The 21,137-nt window shown below is 43.9% G+C and overlaps 1 protein-coding gene across 13 annotated transcripts in view; it reads right to left on the bottom strand.

The window, feature by feature from the left end:
* The window catches only part of Znf385b (zinc finger protein 385B), a 352,707-nt gene that overhangs the window by 72,015 nt on the left and 259,555 nt on the right, over nucleotides 1-21,137 (bottom strand). For 10 of the 13 annotated variants that reach the window (XM_075984770.1, XM_075984768.1, XM_075984769.1 and 7 more), the window contains one exon: nucleotides 16,451-16,593. In XM_075984770.1, the coding sequence (XP_075840885.1) occupies nucleotides 16,451-16,593 (143 nt within the window). The remainder of the gene's footprint in view (nucleotides 1-16,450; nucleotides 16,594-21,137) is intronic. The other 3 variants (XM_075984772.1, XM_075984774.1, XM_075984777.1) reach the window with 1 other exon arrangement.

Genomic DNA, 21,137 nt, shown 5'->3' with positions numbered 1-21,137 from the left:
GAGACCGTAAACGAACACAGCCAGAAAGCTCGCGAGCTCTCTCCCACTCCACTCTGAGGGGCTCTGAGAGCCAACAAGTGCCCCGTTTATTCCCTCGACAAAGGGGGTGGCTTGGAGGAAGGAAAAATATTCTTGATCCATTTTGAAGAAACATTTAGTAAAGACAGCCGGTCTGCATGTTCTGGACGTTATTCTAGAATCTCATTTTGCAGGATCAAAAGGAACATACAGACTATTAAACTACTTTGTTTTTAGGTGTTAGAATTTCTAGAGATTAAACTTTTTTTTAAATAATAAAGTAAAACATAGTAAGATAAAACAAAACCGTACTGGAGTTGACAAGACTAAGAGACAGAAGAGAGAAGGCACAGAAATCAGATACCCACTTTTTTACACACCCAAGAATCCCACTAAAGCACTAAACTGGAAGCCGTAACATGTGTGACCTGATGCAGACCTGTGCATGCTACCTCAGTCTCTGCGAATGCCTATGAGCTTCCATCTCGTTGTTCTAGAAGGCCTTGTTTTGTGGGTGTCCTCCATTCCCTCTGGCTCTTACACACTTTCGACCTTCTCTTCTGCAGGGTTCCCTGAGCCCTGAAGGGAGGGATTTGATAGAGATGTCCTTTTTAGGGCTGAGGTTCCAAGGCCTCTCACTCTTCCCATAATGTCTGGCTGTGGATCTCTGTATGCGTTCCCATCTGCTGCCAGAGGAAGCTTCTCCGATGATGGCTGAACAAGTCCTGATCTGAGTGCGTGTATGTACCCCACCCCCAACACACATAGACACACACACACACTGGAATGTCATTAGGAGTCATTTTAGTGTTCTCTCTTCTGTCTCTCCCTCTTTTCTTCCTTGTTCTCATTTATTTATTTTTAAGCAATGCCTGCCTCACGCTATAGCTGAGGCTACTCTGAAACTCAGTATGAAGTCCAAATTAGCCATAAACTCATGGTAATCCCCTGACCTCGACCTCCCATGTCCTGCATTATAGGTGTTAGCTAGCATGCCCCGCTTGCATGCCCGTCTTGACAGACTATTGTTAAACTGTTCTGAGTAGAAAAAAATAACCTTTAAGCTTATTCTTTCTGGCAGTTTTGTTGTTATTTTGTTTCTGGGAGATGCCGTAAAGCTAGTGTGTCTCTCTTACTGACATGGAATGTCTGAACTCTGACAGTAGATCCTTGTATGTAGCAAACATTGTAACTACATATACAATCACCACGGTGCCTGTTGATTTCCCATGCTACCCAGGATCAAGAGAAATGACTCAAAGTTGTATTTATGCTGCTGTGTTATTGAAATGCCACTCCAGTGAGTGCTCACAGACTTCAGTTTAAACAAAGAGACGGTCACCTTATTCCTTTGTGGGCACAGTGCTGCTGACACGCGTCGTACCCAGCATGATCTTGGAATGTGACGATCCTATCGGAGAGTTAGATGGACAAACTAGAGAGGTTCTGAGGCTTAGGATTTCCAACTCAGGATAATATCACACATGCAAAGGTCTGACTGGTCGATTCGATGAATTAGAAAACACAGAGCAAATTTAACGCAAACTGCAACTGCCGCTCTCAGGAAAGAAGCTGAGCTGTGGCTAAGGGAAATTTTGCTGTTCTTTGCTTCCATTCTTAAACAAGAAAATGTTAAGATGCAACTAAAATCATTAGGAAAGAATGTAATTTTTCCAATCAGGATACAAAAAACTTTCCAGGAACGGTTTCATTCTATTCTTACTGTTCCAATAATTAAAATAATTTCTGGTCAAATTATAAACACAGAACTGATAGATTTGTGTTCATCTGCAAAGACACTGTAACTATATTTCCTGCCACATTACTACACAGGCTGTCGAAAGACGTGAGAAAAACTAAAGTATCTGTAAAGGAGATGAAACTTTTACTTGGGACCATTGAAGAAATTAATGAGAATTTACCTCTATTACAAAATTTAACAGCTCCATACAAGATGGGAAATATAGTGGGAAATAAGATTAATATTTTCTTATCCCCAGGGAAGTCCCTTCCTTCAAAGTATTGTTTTATTTTTCTCAGTAAAATATATTAGCATTTTAAAAAATCCATGGTTGACTATGATCTGGATGGCACAAGTATAAATACCCATGAAGTTGTTACAGTTCGCTGTTCAGAGTAATAACAACAAAGATTGGCTTCACCAAGAGAATGCAAAATAAATAGACTGTCTCTTGCGTTGCCTAGTATCAGGTCTCCTTGGGGTGAAATAAAACAAGATAATATATATCATTGCAGGAACTTAGGCTAAGGAATCTTTTCATTTGAGGGCAAGTTATGAGAATGATTTCTCCATAACACATTTGAAGAAAAGAGCTATCCTAATGTTTGGAAGACAGGCCAGATGCAATGCATCTGGAATATTGCAGTGCTCACACCAGGCATGGATATCCTGGGCCACTCCCTATGTAGTGGTACGATCTCCAGGACTACCCACGGGACTATAGGTTTGTCTAGTCTGGAACTTGTTTCGTAGGTGTGACTGGACTTGACCTCCAGGATGTGCTGCCTCTGCCAGGAAAATGCAAAGGTGGGGTGAAGGCATGTGCCACCACACCCAGAACGCTCCTTTGCTTAATTCTGCTTTGAGACATAGAAGTCACACATCTAAAAAAGATCCTAACTGTGAAAATGGAATTCTAGTTGGAACAGGTAGCTCAGACCCGGCAAATCAATATGATTTTATATAAGCTTCTTCACTTGAAAAAGAGGAGAACTTTTAAGAAATTTAGTCATCTATAGAAGCCTCTTTAACTAAGATAGAACTATCGCTGTCAGACAGAGCAAACAAAAATCTAAGACAGTAAAATTTTATGTTTCTATTCATTTGCTTTTTCCGGATTGAGGCTAGAGCCTTTCACATAGCTAGGCACATGTTCTACAAATAAGATACACTGTAGCCTTAAACTTGAATCTTGGGTAAACAACAAAAACAAAATTTTAATCTAACAATGCGCCAAGCAAGCATTCCAGACGGCAGGAAGCAGAAGAGAGGATGAGACTAGAAACCAGGGCTGACCTTCGATGGCATCTTCCCTGTGCCCTTCAACAAGGCCCTGTGCTTTCTAAAGTTTCGGGAACGTCTTGAAACAGTTTCACCAGCCGAAGTCAAGCATTCAACACTCAAGCCTGAGGAGACGTCATACTCAAACTGACAGCAGTTCACCCGGAAGCCAGTGTGGCTGGAGCATCCTGCCAGTGAACTCTTCCGTCGTCCACCCCTTCCTCTCACCGGGAACAAAGGAGGACACCCAGACTCTCAGATCTGAGCTTTCTATTGCTCCTTGCAGGCTCCTCTTGTCAAACTTAACATTTTAAAATTTTAATTGTCAAACAGTGCCTGAGTGGTTCTACGGCCATGGGTTATCTATCAAAAGCAGCTTTTATTATATCATGCCTTCCTATTCCTATTGTCCCTTTGTGTGACTGTACCTGCATGCATTTATCAGCTCTTCTCAGGAGAAAACGTTCCTGGCTCAGGCTTGTTTTTCCATTTATGCTATAAAAATACATCGCAGTTGTAAGGGGAAGTACAGCGCTGTGCTCAAATGCCTCCCTCTGCTTGCAACAGTGATAATTGCTTTATTGAATAAGGCTCTGTTAATTGTACAGCTTGACATTTAACATTTGTTCATTTGACTTGAAACTATTTTACATGAATGCAAAAGAGGCAAGGAGTTCAATCCAAAAGTAGTTTTAAGTGGAACCATCTTCATTTTCTCTCCTTTACGTCGGTAAGGAAATGGCGATTTCCAGGAAAAGAAAATTCACCATCCAAACTTACTCCAGATCCGCAAAGCCTTCTTTCTAAATAGAGCGACCGCAAAGTACGGACAGTGCAGGCAGTGAGACAAAGTCAGCCAACCAAAAATCCATCTCGTTTGCTTACTCAGATACGGCACTGACAGTTCCTAATGGAGAAACAGAGGAGCTGGACAACGGCTTGGTGAACAAGGTCCCTGCTGTGAGTTCAGATCCCCAGGACCCATAGAAAATAGCTGTGCATGGTCTCATATGTCTGTAACCACGGCTCCAGAGTAGGGTAGGCAGGCAGGACTCTGGTGCCATACGTCTGTAACCACAGCTCCGCAATAGGACAGGCAGGCATGACTCTGGTGCCGTTTGCCTGTAACCACGGCTCTGGAGTACGGGCAGGCAGGCAGGTCTCCAGAGCTTGCTGGCTAGCTAGTCTAGCAATTGAAGAGCATCAGGTTCAGTTTGAGACCCTGTCTCAAACACATCTAGTGTCTACCCCTGGCTTCGACATGTGCATGAATGTGTGCACATGCATGTACACATTACATATGAACAACAACAACGAAAGAAATCAAGGAAAACCTACATGAACGACATCGTGCTTTGTCAGGAAACACAACAAATGTCTCTCAGCAACACTCGAAAGATTTATTGTTTCAGATGGTGCGTGGTGGCACATGCCTGTAACCCATCACTTAGATGGTAGAGAAAAGATGAACGCCATGAGTTCAAGGCCAGCCTGAGCTACACAGCTGGTAAAACAAACAAAATCCCCAAGACTTTACCATTTGAGCAAAAAGCTAGTTACAGTATGTCCATGCAGTGGGAAGATGTTCGGAAATAGTCCTAAATTATTATTATCTTTTTTCATTTTCTGCAATCAGTTCTATCAGGATGCTTGTCCTTCAATTTTCATGACATTCATCTGAAATTTTTATTGACCATTATGCCTCTCCCATCATGCCCAACATTTTCACTAACATTGGACAAATACCTCTACCTAGTAATACAAGTTATGTTGTCTAAAATGCTTTGTATAATTAGTCGGGAATCGCCAACTATCTGCCGAAATCATCCACAATCTCAATGATTGGCAGTCATCAAAAGACTTTAGTCTGGCCAGCCCTCCTAAAGTTAGGGTTAAAAGCTGTCCTCTGGGAATCAATCACGCTCTCAGCAGAGGAGAATATTTCGGAGATGTGAAGGCTGAAATGGAGACTATAATCTTTTGTGATTACCCTTGAGGCTGAAGTGAGCGCAGAAAGGAAAGTCTATGAATTGCTGATAATTTCCTGTGATGACCCACTCCCAGGAAATTCTGATATTACACGGGCGCCGTAACAAAAGGGCTGCTCCCCAGACATGCGGCTTCAAAGAGCTCCACATCCGGGGTCCCAGAAGCCACTCATCCATCCTAGGGGCCAGGTCAGGGAGAAGGCAGCTCACTGAAGACAATGCAGGGTCTGATTGCACCGGGCCTGGTTGGGTGTGTGGTATATTCTGTCTTTCTAAAACGTGCTTTTTTTTTTTTTAAATAACTGATTTTAAAAATACATCAGTTTAAACTTACAAAGTCTAAAGACTTAGTATTTTTCTGCGGATATATCTATGATTAAATGCCCCTGAATAAAATTTGATTTAAGCCGACATTTTTATTCTGAGAAAAAAATGATTGTCTTGCATATGTACCCTAAAAGTTGTCTATACAATAGTCAGGACGGAACCCAGTAAGTTGCAGTTACTCAGATTTTGGGTGACGTGATTGAGATTCAGGGGAAAAGGTGTGTGGGGAAGAGGGGTTGCGGGAGATGTGTAAGTCAAAAACAAAACGCCCAGGGACCTTGGGGAACAAACGTTCAGTATCCGAACATGCAGGAGAACTTGGTACACGGACTCTTAGAACTGAGTTAAATCACTTCCTAAGTGGCTGCTGGCCTAGCTGTGGTTTCCATAATGAACAATGTAGACTATGGCATCTTCAAATCATCATGACAAAGTCTCACGGAAAACAGCTTCCAGCTTCCCAAGAGTTTTCCGAGTAACTTTAAAGACAAACGGAGTCCAAGCAAATTAATTGTGTATATTTTTTTTCACCCCTACCAAGCCTTCCCTGAATTCAGCTCTGGCCATCTTTAGTGCATGGAGGAGGTCAGGTGATTGTGATCTGTAAGTATGGCCTGCCAATCATCTCATCCAGCTAGAACGAACTGAACACACAGAGAACCAGGTGTCTTATTAGGGTTCTACCACTGTGACGAAACACCATGACCCCGGCAACGCTTAGAAAGAAAAACATTTAGTTGGGTGGCTTACAGTTCCGATGTTCAGTCCATTATCATCACGGCGGGACACGGCAGTGTGCAGGCAGACGCGGCGCTGGAGAGGCAGCCGAGAGTTCTATGTCTTGCCCAGGTAATGGGAAGTGAACTGAGATACTGGACCTGACTGGAGTGTGTCAAACAACTCCAAGTCCGCCTCCACAGTGACACACTTCCTCCAGTGAGGCCACACCTACTCCAGCAAGGTCACATCTCCTCATAGTGCCGCTCTCTTTGAGGGCCATTGTCTTGCAAACCAACCAAGTACAGATATTTTAAACTGGAGCGTCCGTTTTATAAACTCAAGTTCTTGGCCACATGAATAACCTGGGTATTTATGTTAACTAGGGTTACTCTAATGCACAAAGCCGGTTTCAGTGATGAACACTATTTATTTACTACAGTTAGAAAGGGATCAAAGGGACTGAAACATTAATATAAATTACTATTTATTTGTAAGTATAGTGCCTTGCTATGTTGAGTCCTTTTGTAAACATCTGATATGTAAAATTATTTTAAATAATTAAAAATAGTTGTGGTGTTTCACAACCGTCTCTTCCTCCCAGAAGAAAACCCAAATTCCATAAATGTTAGAAGTTTCCTAAATATTCAACCATGCTCAATTCTCTTTGAATATAATCAACACAAACCTTCATTATATAATGATTTGATGAGGAAGGCACCATCAGGCCCCGTATTAAGATGGAGAAAGACGACACAAAGTGACCTCAAGATCACTCTCGCTGCTTGGAACACAGCAGGGTCCTCTCCCTTCCGGCTCCCACCTGGACGCTGCCTTCGTGGCCAACAGAGCCTACGTTCATCGCTTCCCTGGAGCCAGCCACATGCAGTCACTCCTCAGATTAAAGAGGATCCTCCTGGTGGCTTCTGCAAGAGGTGGAATCTCATGAATCCATGACTGACTACCCTGAGAAAGGAAGATGGGAAGTGCTTGACAGCTTCCTGCCTGACAGCAGCAACGGGTTATCATTTCCGTGTCTGATGGGAAAGGAGAGTGTATGAGTTTGATTGTACCGCTGTGACAAAGACCCATCTTAGATGTGACAGAAGCTTGGTGTCCACGCGCGAGAAACGACGAAGTGAGAAGCAGACATGTTTTCGACCAGGGGAACTCTTTCTTAGTCGCAGGCCGGTGGAGGAGATCTGCTCTGTCTGCTGCATCTCAGACCTTCAGCTGGCTCTAGGAACTGTGCTTACAAGCAAGCACGTTGAGACTGAAGAGACGAGCCTGTCTTCCCCATACAGTGTCTGCAGTGTGCACGGGGGGTTCTCAGCTTGGCTTGGGGAGGACTTGTCAGGCACTTAGAGCTATGCCCCACGTGAACAAGCTGTGAGAAGTGAGCACACTTCAATCCCCGTGAGGTGAAAGTGGAGGCCAGCCTTATCTTACTCTCTCCAGCACTAGGCCCCTCTACTAGAAGAAACAAGGATTCTGGGTTATATTCTTCAACCTTCCAAGCCACAGAGTGCCCCACAATGACACAGGTAGCCTATTTCATGTATGAGCACATTAAAATAATTAATTGTCATATATCTTCAAAACATGCCAACACCCTGTGATTCGGAGTCCCAGGGAAACAAGGTATCATTCATACAACTTAAGCTATTTATCATTTTATTTCAAGAATCCAAACATAAAAAGGAAGTTGTAAAAAAGCTAAAGCGAAAGCTTGATTTGGGAAAGACTCTTTTTCCAGGATTCCTAAGCTTGCAGATGTGTTTTAACTTCACAGATTGCTAAATAGCACTCCAATTCATCTTTAGCACCCTCAATGCAACCATAAAAGCAAAGAGACTGGAATATTCCACAGGGTGCTGCTCATCCGCAAAGAGACCGCACTGCTTAATTCTGAGCACAAGAATCTAGAAGGCGGAAAAGTCAGAAGAAGGAAAACAGAGACAAAACACTGTGTTACTGGATGAGCTCTCGGGCTTTTCGGGCGCCACTCCCATCAATCACTGAGCCTCTGACTTAGAAATTCCTCTCCCGGGTTGTGGAAAATATTTTATGTATTAATATTTCCCTACTTTCTTATTGAGCGTTTCCATTTTATTCTAGGCACCCAACGACTTGGGTGACTGTGGCAAGCTAAAAACAGGCTGTTTTATGGAGGTAGCTGACCACTTTCAAATACAATTTAAGGTATGTCCCATAGGAGGAAACTCATGCCTGATACTGTAAATCTGGCCAAGAACTTATGGTTGGGAACTCACTGCCCCAGGGGTGAGCCAACCACTATTATTCTGCTAAATGGACACAGTATCCAACTGTTTCTAAAACCATATCTCTCCACCCATCCACGGGTGCACTTCTCAGACTTCAATAGAGAAGCCCCCATGCAGTGGACAGTAGTTAACGCTCACAACTGGGAACAAGTGTCTCTGAAGGGACCAGCCACAGACAGGACATTCACATCAAACTCTCTCTTCTCCTCCCACCCTCCTGCCTGCCACACGTGTGAGGAATCATGTAGAAGAGAGGGCAGGAAGACTGAAGAGCCAGGGGTCGGAAGAGTGAACCAGTATCTTCTGAACTCATGAACCCAGAGCAGCTGTGGGTGTCTGAAAATGACTGGCATAAGATCAAGCCAATCATCAACACTCTAGCATCGAAGGGGAGGGTATTTAGGAAGGCCCGCCCCCAACTGAAGTGATACAGGCAGTTGATGGCTTCTAGGGGAGAAAGAATCAATTTTCTCTAAGGGTGTGGCTCCTGGTACTTTATCCATACTCCAGTGGATAGCCCCACCTCCTGAATTTATATGAACAGCATACATTGGAATTGATAGTTATTTAAAACAAAACAAACAAAAAAGCCAGACACAAACTTAGAGGAATAGGGAGTGAGAATGGATGGATAAGGGAGGAGTTAGGGGGAGAAGCAGGAGCAAATATGTTCAAAATACATAGTATAAAATTCTCAAATTAATAAAACTGTAATTTTTTTTTAAAAAAGGAACAAGGCTAGAGGTTTCTTCTTTTCCTAATTACTTAGAATTAACACACTGAGCATGTCAGTTGATAAGATGAGTTTTTTAAGGAAGATGGCCTGATGTTGATACCCTTTCCAAGGTGACTCCACTCTTGAAAAATGCCAGCCTGGGGAGGTGCCAAGGCCAAGGGCCTACTTTGCCAGAAAAGTTCAGTGAACCCTCCAAGTACACATAATCCTTGAAACCCTAGCACTGAGGACTCAGCCCAGAGCCCATAAGGCTGAGCCTGGGATAATGAAAGGGGCATAGGGGACACAGCATGGTGGAACCACAGAGGCCTCTTCCTTGACCCCCCAGACCTTGGGGTACTTCCCGCATAAGGACGATCAAAATCTTAGCAGAATCGTCGTGACCTTTCCGTAAATTCCTGCCAGGGAACAACTTGTGACTTGTTTGTCAAGTTATCCCCTGTTCAGCGCAATGAGTGCAGCACCAAATACCCTGAGAATGGCTGTGAGTGAGAAGCTAAAACGGGGATTCAGGCGAGGAGAAGAAACTGAACTCCCTTTTACAGAGTCGTTCTGTGGTCTGTGGTCTAAGGAAAACGAGAGTGTGTGTGGGTACTGCGAGTTTGTGTTGAGCTCCCAGCAATCATATCTACATACTTTCCCCCCCTGCCGAATTTCATGGGGGTGCAATATTCTCCAGACATGTACACCTGTGGCTAAAGTATTTGTACAGCAATCTTTGTTATCTCTTTGTTACATTTTTCAAAGCTTTCTTTTGAATCAAGATTTATTTCTAATTATGTGCATGTGTCTGCGTGTATATGTACACATGAGTACAGGTGCCTGCAGAGGCCAGAAGAGGGCAGCAGAGTCCCTGGAACTGGAGTTCCAAGTGGTTGTGGACACTAGGAACAGAGCCCAGGTCTCCTGCCAGAGCAGTGCTTGCTCTCCGCCTTCTCTCCAATCCCCTTATAGGTTTGCTATAAACATATATTTTTTGTAATCATTTATAGGTTTGCTATAAACACATATTTTTTTTGTAATCATCTCATAGGCATTGTTGATGAATATTCTAAGCCCAATAATGGCTGACCATTTCTACTCCTTTCAAGTGATTCTGAGCAACTGGAGGCGATTTCTTCCCAGTGTAGCTTCTTACACACCTCTTTATAGAGCGTGCAGAAGAGGACGGCTCTTTAGTGTATTTTGAAGCTTTCATCAAAAATGAAATTTCAACCACATTCTCTTTTATTTCTTTCCTCTTTAATTTGGTTGGGATAAAGGGGTAAGTGTAGTTAGACACACTAGCATCTATAAAATATACAAAATATATAAATGTTTAATGCTAACAAGCACTGTTAAGAGCATAAAAACCAGACCCAAAGAGCAAAGATTCACTTTGGGCTACACCAGCTGAAGCATTCCGCTATATAAAACCAAAGCAGAAGCACATATCTGAATGTAGAAATAAGGAGCTTATCCAACAGATGCAGGTATTCACAGCAGGTGAAACAGTCCAGCATCTTGATTTCGGGCTCCTAACAGCGACATCTGCTGAGCAACAGGCATAAACTAATGGCAAAGTCAAACGCCTTTTAATTTCTGATTTCTTTCTTTCAGCACTAGTTGATGTTTAAGCAATGCATTATTTCTATTGTAAGAAAGACAAACTTTGAGCGCTTGTTGATATTTGCAGGCTAGGAAGGACTCAGACACCAGACAGAAAGGTGAGGTGCCCTGCTTAGCGCACTGGTGATCTCTCAGCTTGTCATGCGTGACTCAGACAATCACACATTGACTTGAGACTTTAGACTCCGAAATCATCTTTATTCTGTTCCACACATCTGATCATGTGTCAGGAAAAAATAATTTCAAGATAGGAGCGAGGTCACATTTTTTTTCCCCTACAAAATAATAAGGTTATTGAGCCTCTTGCGGTGAAACAGCAGTTTGTGCCTGTGGTCTCCTAGAAGGGTACCAGAAACATAGCAGGACCCGAGGAGAATCTCACATAAACAGGCTCATAAGCACCTGTCAATCACAGAGAAACCGAGGGGTGACTCTCGTCCCCAGGCAGCTCATGATTGCAGTTCAAGCTCGGGAGCAGCAGGCAAACACATCTCTCCCTGTTTGCGAGATGCAGCCTCTTAGAAGCGGCTTTACCTACCAGTACCTACAAGCATGTAAGATGGGAATGTGTCTAAACCGAGCTCATGGCAGAACACCACAGACTTCACGGTTTTACAACAGGACTTCATGTTCTCACACTCCTGGAGGTCGGAAGTGTGAGATTAGGTTAGGTTATATTTAGGGATATATATGTATTTACATGGGCATACAATAAGAATTAGTGGGAAAGGAGGGCAGAGTTTGAAAGGAGAGGAGCAGGGTAGATGAGAGGGTTTGGAAGAAAGAGAAGGTGTCAGAGCCCACGGAAGAAGATCCGTTCCACCTTGACTAAAGGTCAGAGGGTTCAGATCTGTTCTTGCTCCTTCGACGTTATTAACAGCAGATTTGACTTAAGGTGTGGCCTACTAACAGGGTATCTCGACCTAGGCTGTGGTTACTTAGTGTTTTAGGTATTAAGAAGGTAATCACTTTGTTTGTTCCTTGTCTTGTGGTAAAAATGTCTTTTGCTTTCTTCCCCTCTTGGATTGGGGTATTTAAAGGTCATAAGGAATAAACATGGGGGGGGGAATTCAGTATCCGCTGGGTTGCCCTCCAGACGCTATCTTACATCATCTCTGTATTTCTTTTGTATCTCTGTTTATTCTGCCTGACATTTCTAATCCACACGCCCCTACCCTGGAACGCAGGAACCTGTCGAGGCTGGACCCGGACAAGAAGAAAAAAATGTTGAAATTATATTATAATCTCAAAAAATAGAAACTTTAATAAGTTGGGAACATGTTAAAAACTGGCAAGGGGGTGGGGCTGGGGCATAAATCAGTCTGAGTGCTAACTGCATACCAGCAAAAACACGAAAGTCAGCGGCTGGGATGATGCAGACCGAAGGCTGGATGAGAAGGAGCAGCCCTTGGAAGACAAACCCTGAATGCTGGGGAGGCGGGGGAAAGGAGCATCAGTGTGCAGCCAGCCAAAAACCCCTCCTGGGTCGGACCATGAAGGTCAAGATCTTAAAGAGATTGGATGTTTATGTTTTCATGGTCTTCCCTTTCGTGAATGACACCAAGCCACAGACCAGGGCCCAAGTCATCACCCTCCTGGTGGCCGATGACCAGATTCCTTATCAGTCTCTTCACAGTTCTGCTAGATGGGGTCTTATATGGTTTATTCTTTTTTTTTTCTTTTAAAGATTGACTTACTTATTTTAATACGTATGAGAATTTGCCTACATGTAAGTGTGCCTGGTGCCCTCAGAGGCTAGAGCAGGCAGTGCTCTGAACCACTGAGTCATCTCTCCAGCCCTCTGCTTACTCATCAGAAGCAGTATGGAAAGATTCAGCTGTGGAGTGTGAGGCAAGGCAACCTCTGAATGAACGCTGGGAAGCACAGATTCTGCAACGTGTAAATTCAACATAGAACATGGTGCCCATTCTGTTTTAGACAGTGACGGAATTCCTTTTTAATTCTTATCCGCCATACAGTCCTCTGCTCTACTATAAACAAAAGAGAAAACATTAAGTATCTGTTTGTGTATTGAGACACAGTCTTAGAAAGCAGCCTCGACTGGTCTGGAATCCACTCTATAGACCAGGCCGTGTTCGGTCTCACAGAGATCTGCCTGACTATGAGCTGGGATTAAAGGTGTGTACTACCACACCTGACTATGTCATTTTAAAGAATTACTTTATTCTTAAATATGTTGTGTGCGCATGCTCACGGGTGTGGAGGTCAGAAGAAGGCCTTGGATCCACACTGGAATTGACACTAAAACAGGTGTGCACCAATTTGTATGGGTGCTGGGGGTTGAACTTGGGTCCTCTGCAAGAGCGGCAAGTGCTCTTAACCATTGAGCCATCTCTCCAGCTCTTAAATATATGTATTTTAAATTAACTTGAAGAAGGTAACAAAGCTGAGGATTTTTCTGGGTCTTGGTATAGCAATGGAATTGCTATTTTTCAGGTAAAAGTTGATGAGGTTTGATCCCATTTCTCATATTCATTTAATCTCAGCGGTGGCCGAAAGCGAAGCGAGAATACAGGTCACCCTGTTTCTCAAGGAAAGAGCAGACAGTAAGAAGATCTGCTGTGAGACACAACAGCTGCTTTACAGAGATATTCTGCTTCTTCAGAACTGCTGGAAGAAGTTTGTACTTCATATTCAAAAGCCATTTCCTCTTTTGCATCACCCAAGGACAGGGAAAAATTTCTGATTGGGCTTTGTTCCCAGTGAATGAGTGGAAGGTGACAGGGGCCTAAAGAGCCAAGGGCCTGAAGAACCAGAACACAAGCCTCAACGTTAAAAGGGTCCCAATTCAAGTCCCAGCTACTCCTCTAGACAATAGGAGTGACAACCACTGACTCCTCAGTGATTCTTGAGGCTGGAATCCCTGGGGGGGATGTAAATGATCGCAAATGCATGACAATTTAGTGTAATGATTGCTAACAGTATAGAAACATTTCCCGAGGAAATAAATGTGGTCATTGACCAACCACATCATAATATCTCCAAAAAATTTTCCAAGTGGCTTGGGTGCTGGGATGGAACAAACAAGAAAGGGACAGTCATTTAAGCTGCACCTCAGAGCGACACACACAGAGACTCATCCCCCCTTCCGTGTGTGTGTGTGTGCACACAAGCGTGTGTGTGCCTGTATCTGTGTGTGTGTGTGTGTGTGTGTGTTGATAAAGGGTTCTACTATGGAGCCCAGGCTGAATTTGAACTGAAGATCGTCCTGTCTTAGCCCACTGGCACCGGACAGGTGTGCAGCACCATGGTCAACAAGACAAGAGAAGTCCCACTAGGGCTGGCTTATTTCTTAAGAGAGCACAAGAAGGGGCATGACTGAGATTTAGCAAATTGAGCAAAATCAGTATTTCTGATAAGTTTCCTTGCAATTTTTTCCACTGTAGTAATCAAGAAATAGCAGTATTTGAACATTCAGTGCTTACTTTCTTCTAAGAAGGAAAAACCTTATAAAAAGAATATTCATTGAGCTTTATCAATATAGTATAAGAGTCTTATGCACAATAAATATATAATACGATGTCAGTGCATCTGTGAGCCCTATGCAACATTAATAAGCCAATATAAAATTTATTTTTATGTTAAGGAAGAACCTTTTTGAAAGCCCTTAAAAATTCTGGACGCAACAGCAGGCAAGGCATTCTGAAGATTGACAATGGTGACCTACAGAACATCACTGAGTATCTGTATTTGCAAAACACGCTGGCAGTCAGGTATCTGTTAGGTGTGAGGCAGTCAGAAGGAGCGGGGACAGAGGTTGCTAGCTGTGACAACACATTCCAAGTGAAAGGAGTAGAGTGTGGTCAGGGGTAGAGAATGAAGTTTTAGGTTGCCTTGGGTGCTAATGTCTTCCTAGAAGCTGAACGTGTTTGTAACATAGCTCTAATCTCCTGTGGGCAATTTAAAAGTATATATATATATATCATGCTGCTTGTGCTAATAATCTTGTATGAGACTTGCATTAAAATGTAAGAACACAGGCAAACACATTTCAGCTTGCTGAATCACCCAGACTGCTTCTCAGCAGCCCCTCCCTGGTGCTGCAGACCACAGACATAAGCGGACCAAAAGAGGACCAAAAACAAATACCTAGAAAACATTCCAAGTACAGCGGGGTGTTTGGAAATGATTGCAGACTCAGGGGGCAGGCTTGACTCAAGCTCAATGCCTTGCTTCGCGAGGGTCACTCTCACTTCTGATGTGGTCATGTGGCCAAGATAGGCCTGCCTTATCTTATTTCCATGCTGCCTTTTAAAACAAAAACCAAACTGGCTGGCCTTGGCCAGAAAAACAAGAAAGAAAGAAAGAAAGAAAGAAAGAAAGAAAGAAAGAAAGAAAGAAAGAAAGAAAGAAAGAAAGAAAGAAAGAAAGACGAAAACAGAAACAGTCAACCATTTATTTGCCATGTCAACGGTAGAGCCTTTACAAATCTGTGCGATCCTCCACTTGCTGGTTATCATAAAGCACTGGGGCCCCAACAGAAGGCTTGTCAACAGATTCTATTTACAACCCTGGAGGAGAAACCCTCTTGCTTTTTTTTTCACTCCTGCAGAAGAGAGTTTGCAAAGAGGGCCCATCTGGCCGGGCTTCCAAAGCACACTGTCTGTTGCTGTTGATAACGCCATTGTTTGTTTTGATCATGGCAGCGTCTAGAATGTTCTTGTTCAGGAATACCGTCCTGCCCCACCAAATGCACTTATCTATGGTGCAGATGAAATCCATGCCATTCCCTCAGTGTTCAACCCTTCTCCTCTCAAAGTTTCCAACCTGCCCAGAACCAGGCTGCTCAAATGCGGCAGCTCTACTTGGCACACCTAGGAAATGCCTTTCATTCAAATAAAAGGAAGTTGGCTGACTGACGTGAATATGCCATTCGGGGCCAGCAATTCACGAGTATTCATTATGTATGTTTAATGGGGGAACAGCTACACACTGCACCGATAACAGATATGTCAATTTCAAATGTGTATCTTCCTTTTTGGTCAGAGTCAGATTCAAGGACTCACACGAGCTCCCAAATAAAAACCCTGTTTATATGAAAGTCAGACTTGATCTCAGACATCTTCCAACTAAAAAGGCCCCCAGAAAGACAAAGCCCATAGTTGCTGTTTTTATTTTACTTTATAGTGAAAGTTGGGGAAAGAATTAATGTGACTCGATGTCTCTAAATTGTGCTCGTGACCACATCTGAACAGTGTGCTTCAGGGACAACAGAGAGTAAAGCCACCTCGAAGCCTCAGGAACAACAGAGAGTAGAGCCACCTTGAAGCCACAGGGACAACAGAGAGGGTAAGGCCACCTTGAAGCCTCAGGGACAACAGAGAGGGTAAGGCCACCTTGAAGCCTCAGGGACAACAGAGAGGGTAAGGCCACCTTGAAGCCTCAGGGACAACAGAGAGGGTAAAGCCACCATGAAGCTTCAGGAGAAACAGAGAGAGCAAGATCACCATGAAGCCTCAGGAACAAAGGAGTGGTAAAGCCACTGTGCAGGGCATCAAAACCGGACAATGTAACAGGTTAGCATCATCTCTGGAGGCATTAGTACAATCCACACGCTGAGTGTGCGCTGAGTTTCCGAGTGAGGCATTTTCCCACAGCATAGCTGAGAGGGAGGGCCCTCAGCCACACACTTTGGAAACAGAGTCTACCCGCGATCTACCTGGGAACGCAGTCAAAGAAAGAGATTACACGGCAGAGGCATACATAAGAGAAAATAGCATGTACTCACTGTGTTAAAATTTGGAAAGAGCCCGACAGCAGAACTACTGTCCACTGGAAAAGACATAAACGGCTTGATGTCCAGCGAAGGCTGCATCATCAGGGTGGGTGTGCGCACGAGAGCAGGCAGGGTCGTAGCGTGGCACGCGCCGCCTGCCAAGGACAAAGCAAAGCAAACTCAGTCTCTCGCTCACATCCTTTCCCGCCCAGGCGCGCTGGGCCAACCCAAGGCTGCTGAGCTGTGACCGGCAAACAAGAGTCACAGGAGCAAGCACCTGAGGAACACCGACAAGAAGAGCTCTCCGTGGCCTGAGAGACCTGCAGAGTACTTCCCTATGCACAAGCCAAGGGCTTCTCAGGGTCAGGTGACACACTGTCCCCAGGTCACACCAGCGGGTGTGACATACTGTGAATGTCCTGGCACCTTTGAGAACCCACAGAGCCACAGCCTGCTGGAGAATAAAGGAGGGGGGGTCTCAAGATGCTCTTTACTGTTGGGAATAAATAGCCAGCAACAAATTTTATGCAATTCTGAGATAATTACTGCGGTTTTTTACGAGGAAGGAAAACTTGGACTTTGGCAGTTACTGGCTATCGTTATGACTCAATTCGTTGTCTCAAAAATGATCACAGAATTTTCCTTACTCTAGGGGAAAGAGGAAGTCTGGACATGGCACGGCTGGAGAACACAAGAAGGTAGGCTGTTGTCTGGCCGTAGACAGGGAGTCTGGAGACAGAAACTCATCATTTTGTCTTAATTTTTACATCCAATGAACTTGGGTTCTTTGAGCACCTGTCCCCTTGAATAGTAATGTTAGCTCTTCCCTCCTTTGGTATCTGGTTTAGTGTAAGACTGGGTAATTTAGAATGATGTTGGCATTCTTTCTAGTCATTAACAGTCAGAGTACAGACACATTTGCTGGCATGGTTGGTTCTCTGGAGGCCAGGCTGTGGCATGCTGTGTGTGTCTGTGTGCATGCGTACGCGCCTATTTTTGCAGGAGTATATGTACATGTGTACTCATACATGTAGAGACCAGAAGCATGCATCAAATGTCATTTCTCAGGGACCCAACACCTTGTTTTCTGAGGCAGGTGTTTTAGTTAAGGTTTTGCAGGTCTGCTAGGCTGGCAAGCCAGTAGACTGAGGGATCCTGTTGCCTCTGCCTCCCCGAGCCGATGCTACAAGAGTGATCCCCCAGAATGTACCACCCTGGTTGCCTTTTATGTGGGTGCTGGGGATCAAACTTACGTCCTTATGGTTGCATGGCAAGTACTTTATCAACTGAGCTACTACATACACAGTCGTATGTATGTATGTATACTAATCACATATCAGACAATTCACCTGCTTAACCTATAAATTCAATAGTTTGTTGGCACATTCAGAGTGACAGATGAACATCATCTTCACATGCAGAACGTTTTTGTGACTTAAACTCTACACGTAGCTGTAGTCTCTTCCCATTTTACCCAGCATCCTTAGCGCCTGACAACCACCAATCAATTTTCTTTATGTTTAGATTTACCAGAACAAGCCATTTAAATAAAACCTCCCATGCCTTTTGTGACTGCCTTTGTTTGTTTGGGATTAATGCTTTCACGGTTTGCTCATGCTGTGGCATCCACCAGTGTACTGTGTCTTTTCGAGGCTGAAAAGCTCCTTTGCTGTGGGAAGGTCCCCCATTTTGCATGTTTACTTATCAGATCATGGATGTGGATCAATTGTACTTCGGGGGCATTCTGAAGAGGGCTGAGGCCTTCATCACCACCACCAGCACACGAGGGCTCAGTTCTCCCTGGCTTGCCTGTCTTGGATCACACAGTAATTTCATGCCGAGACTCTCTCGCTTGCTTCAAGGAGAAATGAGGACTGAGAGAAAATGCCCCAACCACTGAAGTGCCACCAGCCTCTTATATTGCCCAAATCACTGACGTCCCTGCCTCAGGGATCGCTGGTTTTGGTAGTGAGTATCCAAAGAAAATGATGGCATGTTGCCAATCAGTTGTGTAGAGTATTGGCATTAGTGTTTAACAGAGCGTCAAAGCTCATTTACACTGATCTTTAAATATATATATAATTTAAAAAAGGAAAAGAAATAAGAGAAAAAGGGCACCTGAAGTATTATCTGTAATAGCCATTCTGATCAGCCATGGCCATTAGGAAATACATATGAGGGCTTAGTACAGAGAATCATCAGCCAAGAGTATAGACCAAACAGTGTTTTGTTTTGTTTCCCTGATGCTCATTTAAATAATCTGGTTTGGTCTGGTATGTATACACCACCGACATTTAATTATAGATTATTGTCCTAATCAGGTAATGCTATCTCCATTGGTAACCTCAAGCCTGAAAATCCAAGATGATGTATGACATCATTGCACCCGATGTCGCAGAGGCATATCTGAAAGGATCTACTTTAAAATCGTAGCTAAATGGAACGCTAGAGAAAATGGCCCTTAGCAATTTATCATCATAATTATTATTAGAATTGTAAAGTACAAAGAGTGAGCAGGTAGATTAATCTAAGTCGCCTACTGTAGGAACAGAACTGTTTTGTGGTGGTTGGGTCTCTGAAAGGAAAACCAAGCTCTGTCTCTAAGGCCTCAATGGTGGCCGTGCCAACAGCGTGTAACACGGAGGCCCCCAGGGCGTGGTGAGAGTCCCACTGTGCTAACAAACTCCAATCAGACAGAAAGCAAGGGGCAAACTCACAAGCAGATTGCTCGTCAATGAAGGTCAGAGTGTTCACCGCCCTCCTTACCCAATCACATCTCTATGCTAATAGACAGGAGGCTGGAGAACTACTTAGCTTCCACCATTCATTAGCATAAAAACTTAGCAGCTGCTTACTATTCATTAGCATTTTAATGACACACAATTTGCCACGTTAAACACAGATTGTTTTAAAGTACTGATGGATCTTCCAAACAAACCAAGCTCTTATCAATACCTTCACCTCAGTCTTGCTGTAGTCTGTTTTTTTAGCAAGGCTTTGTCAAAACGGAAGGCTTGCAGCGCAGAAGCTTCCCAGACTGAAACGAAAGGCAAAGCGCAAAGCAACCGCCCTCCCACCCTGCCCACGGTAGGAAGCTTGATCCTCTGTCACTTCTTTCCAGATTTGCTACTACTGCTAGCAAGCCTTCCTTGTCTCCTTTGGGTGCCAGAAAGTCACTTAAGATTTGTGAGCAGAAATTTGGTTAAAATGCATTGCACCCTACAAGAAAATGTTCAGTTTTTCTAAGAGCCAAAGACTTGCTGAGAAAAAAAAAAGAACAAACGAAAAGGTTAACAATGTAATAATGAGCACTTCCATGCAAAAGTGCCCCTTTGCATTGCTGCTGTCATGAGACAGGAACAATATTTAACTTTATAAAAAAGCAAGCTTGGGGGTTAAGGGGAAAGGGCAGTTATTAAGTAAAGTGCAGTTTATTAAGATACAAGGAGGCCTCCAGCTTAGATGCAAATGCGCGTGCGCGGACACACACCCAGGGCAAAGTGATGCGATCCGCTGCTGAGAGTGGCCCTGCCTTTGACTTTCTGCAATTATCCATTTGTTCATCTGTACCTGTGACTCTGAAGGGTGTGTGTGTGGGTGACAGAGCTCATAAATGTGCACTTGAGTGTGGGTGCGCTCCACACAGCGGCAGAGGAGGACAGGCAGCCTATCCCGTGGCCTTCTGGCTCACCGCTTTCTGAGGTAGGATCTCTTGCTGAACCTGAAGCTATCTGTGCTGGGCAGGCAACATGCTCCAGCCATCCTCCTGTCTCTGTGCCCCGTTACCCAACAGCTTCCAACACTGGGGTGACAGGAACGTTGGATCCTGAGGGACTCTTCTATAAGTGAGACCCAAACTCAGCAGGCATTCTTACCAATGAGCTACCCCTCCAAACCGGCAGATTTGGTTGTTTTTGTTGTCACTGTTCTTGAATTACTAACTGAACAAGCTGGAAGGAAGCTGGTACTCAGGGTTCCTCTAGAGTCTCTGCAACAATTCCGGCCTCCAGGTTCCTGCCTCAATTATCTTGATAGTGAACTGTAACCTGAAAGATGAAGCAAACCCTTTCTTTCCTCAGGCTGATTTGGTCAGTATTTTATCACAGTAACACAGTCCAATCTAGGAAGCTAACCCCTTGAGGCCAGCGTAGAAAGTGCTGAATTTCACAGAAATGAACAAAGTCAAAATAGGGTTTCACTTTATTTGATGAGGATGTTTATAGTCCAAGTATGTATCAAACTTCCTGCTAAAATGAAAAAAATACCCCCCCTTTCTCTGGTTCTAATGAATTCTCTTTTTGGTGGGGGTGGGAAGAAAAGGGAGGAGCAGTCGCTGGCTTCACGTTCAATGTCCAGAAGGAGAGTCAAGCTCAGAGAGACCTTAATCCCATGTTTCTGGGGCCTTCCAATTGTTAACTCACCATGCTCATCATGACAGGGTACCCTACTTTGGGGGTACAGTTTATCAACTCACTATGCTCAGCATAGCAAAGCACCCTACTTTGGGGGCACATTTAGAGTTTTCTGAGTCCCAACAAATAGAAGTTATATTTATCTATCTGATGAAACCAGTAATATGTGAAAGACTCACCACTGTGATCATAAAGAAGAATCCTATTATTTCAGTCAACTGCCTCTGTAACATAATAGGTACCTTATCATGTCAATGGGTTATGTCATAATCCATCACAATGAAAGC

This window comes from Microtus pennsylvanicus, chromosome 9 (genome assembly GCF_037038515.1).
Source record: "Microtus pennsylvanicus isolate mMicPen1 chromosome 9, mMicPen1.hap1, whole genome shotgun sequence".
In the NCBI taxonomy this organism is placed as follows: domain Eukaryota; kingdom Metazoa; phylum Chordata; class Mammalia; order Rodentia; family Cricetidae; genus Microtus; species Microtus pennsylvanicus.
This window is presented reverse-complemented; position numbering and strand designations above follow the sequence as displayed.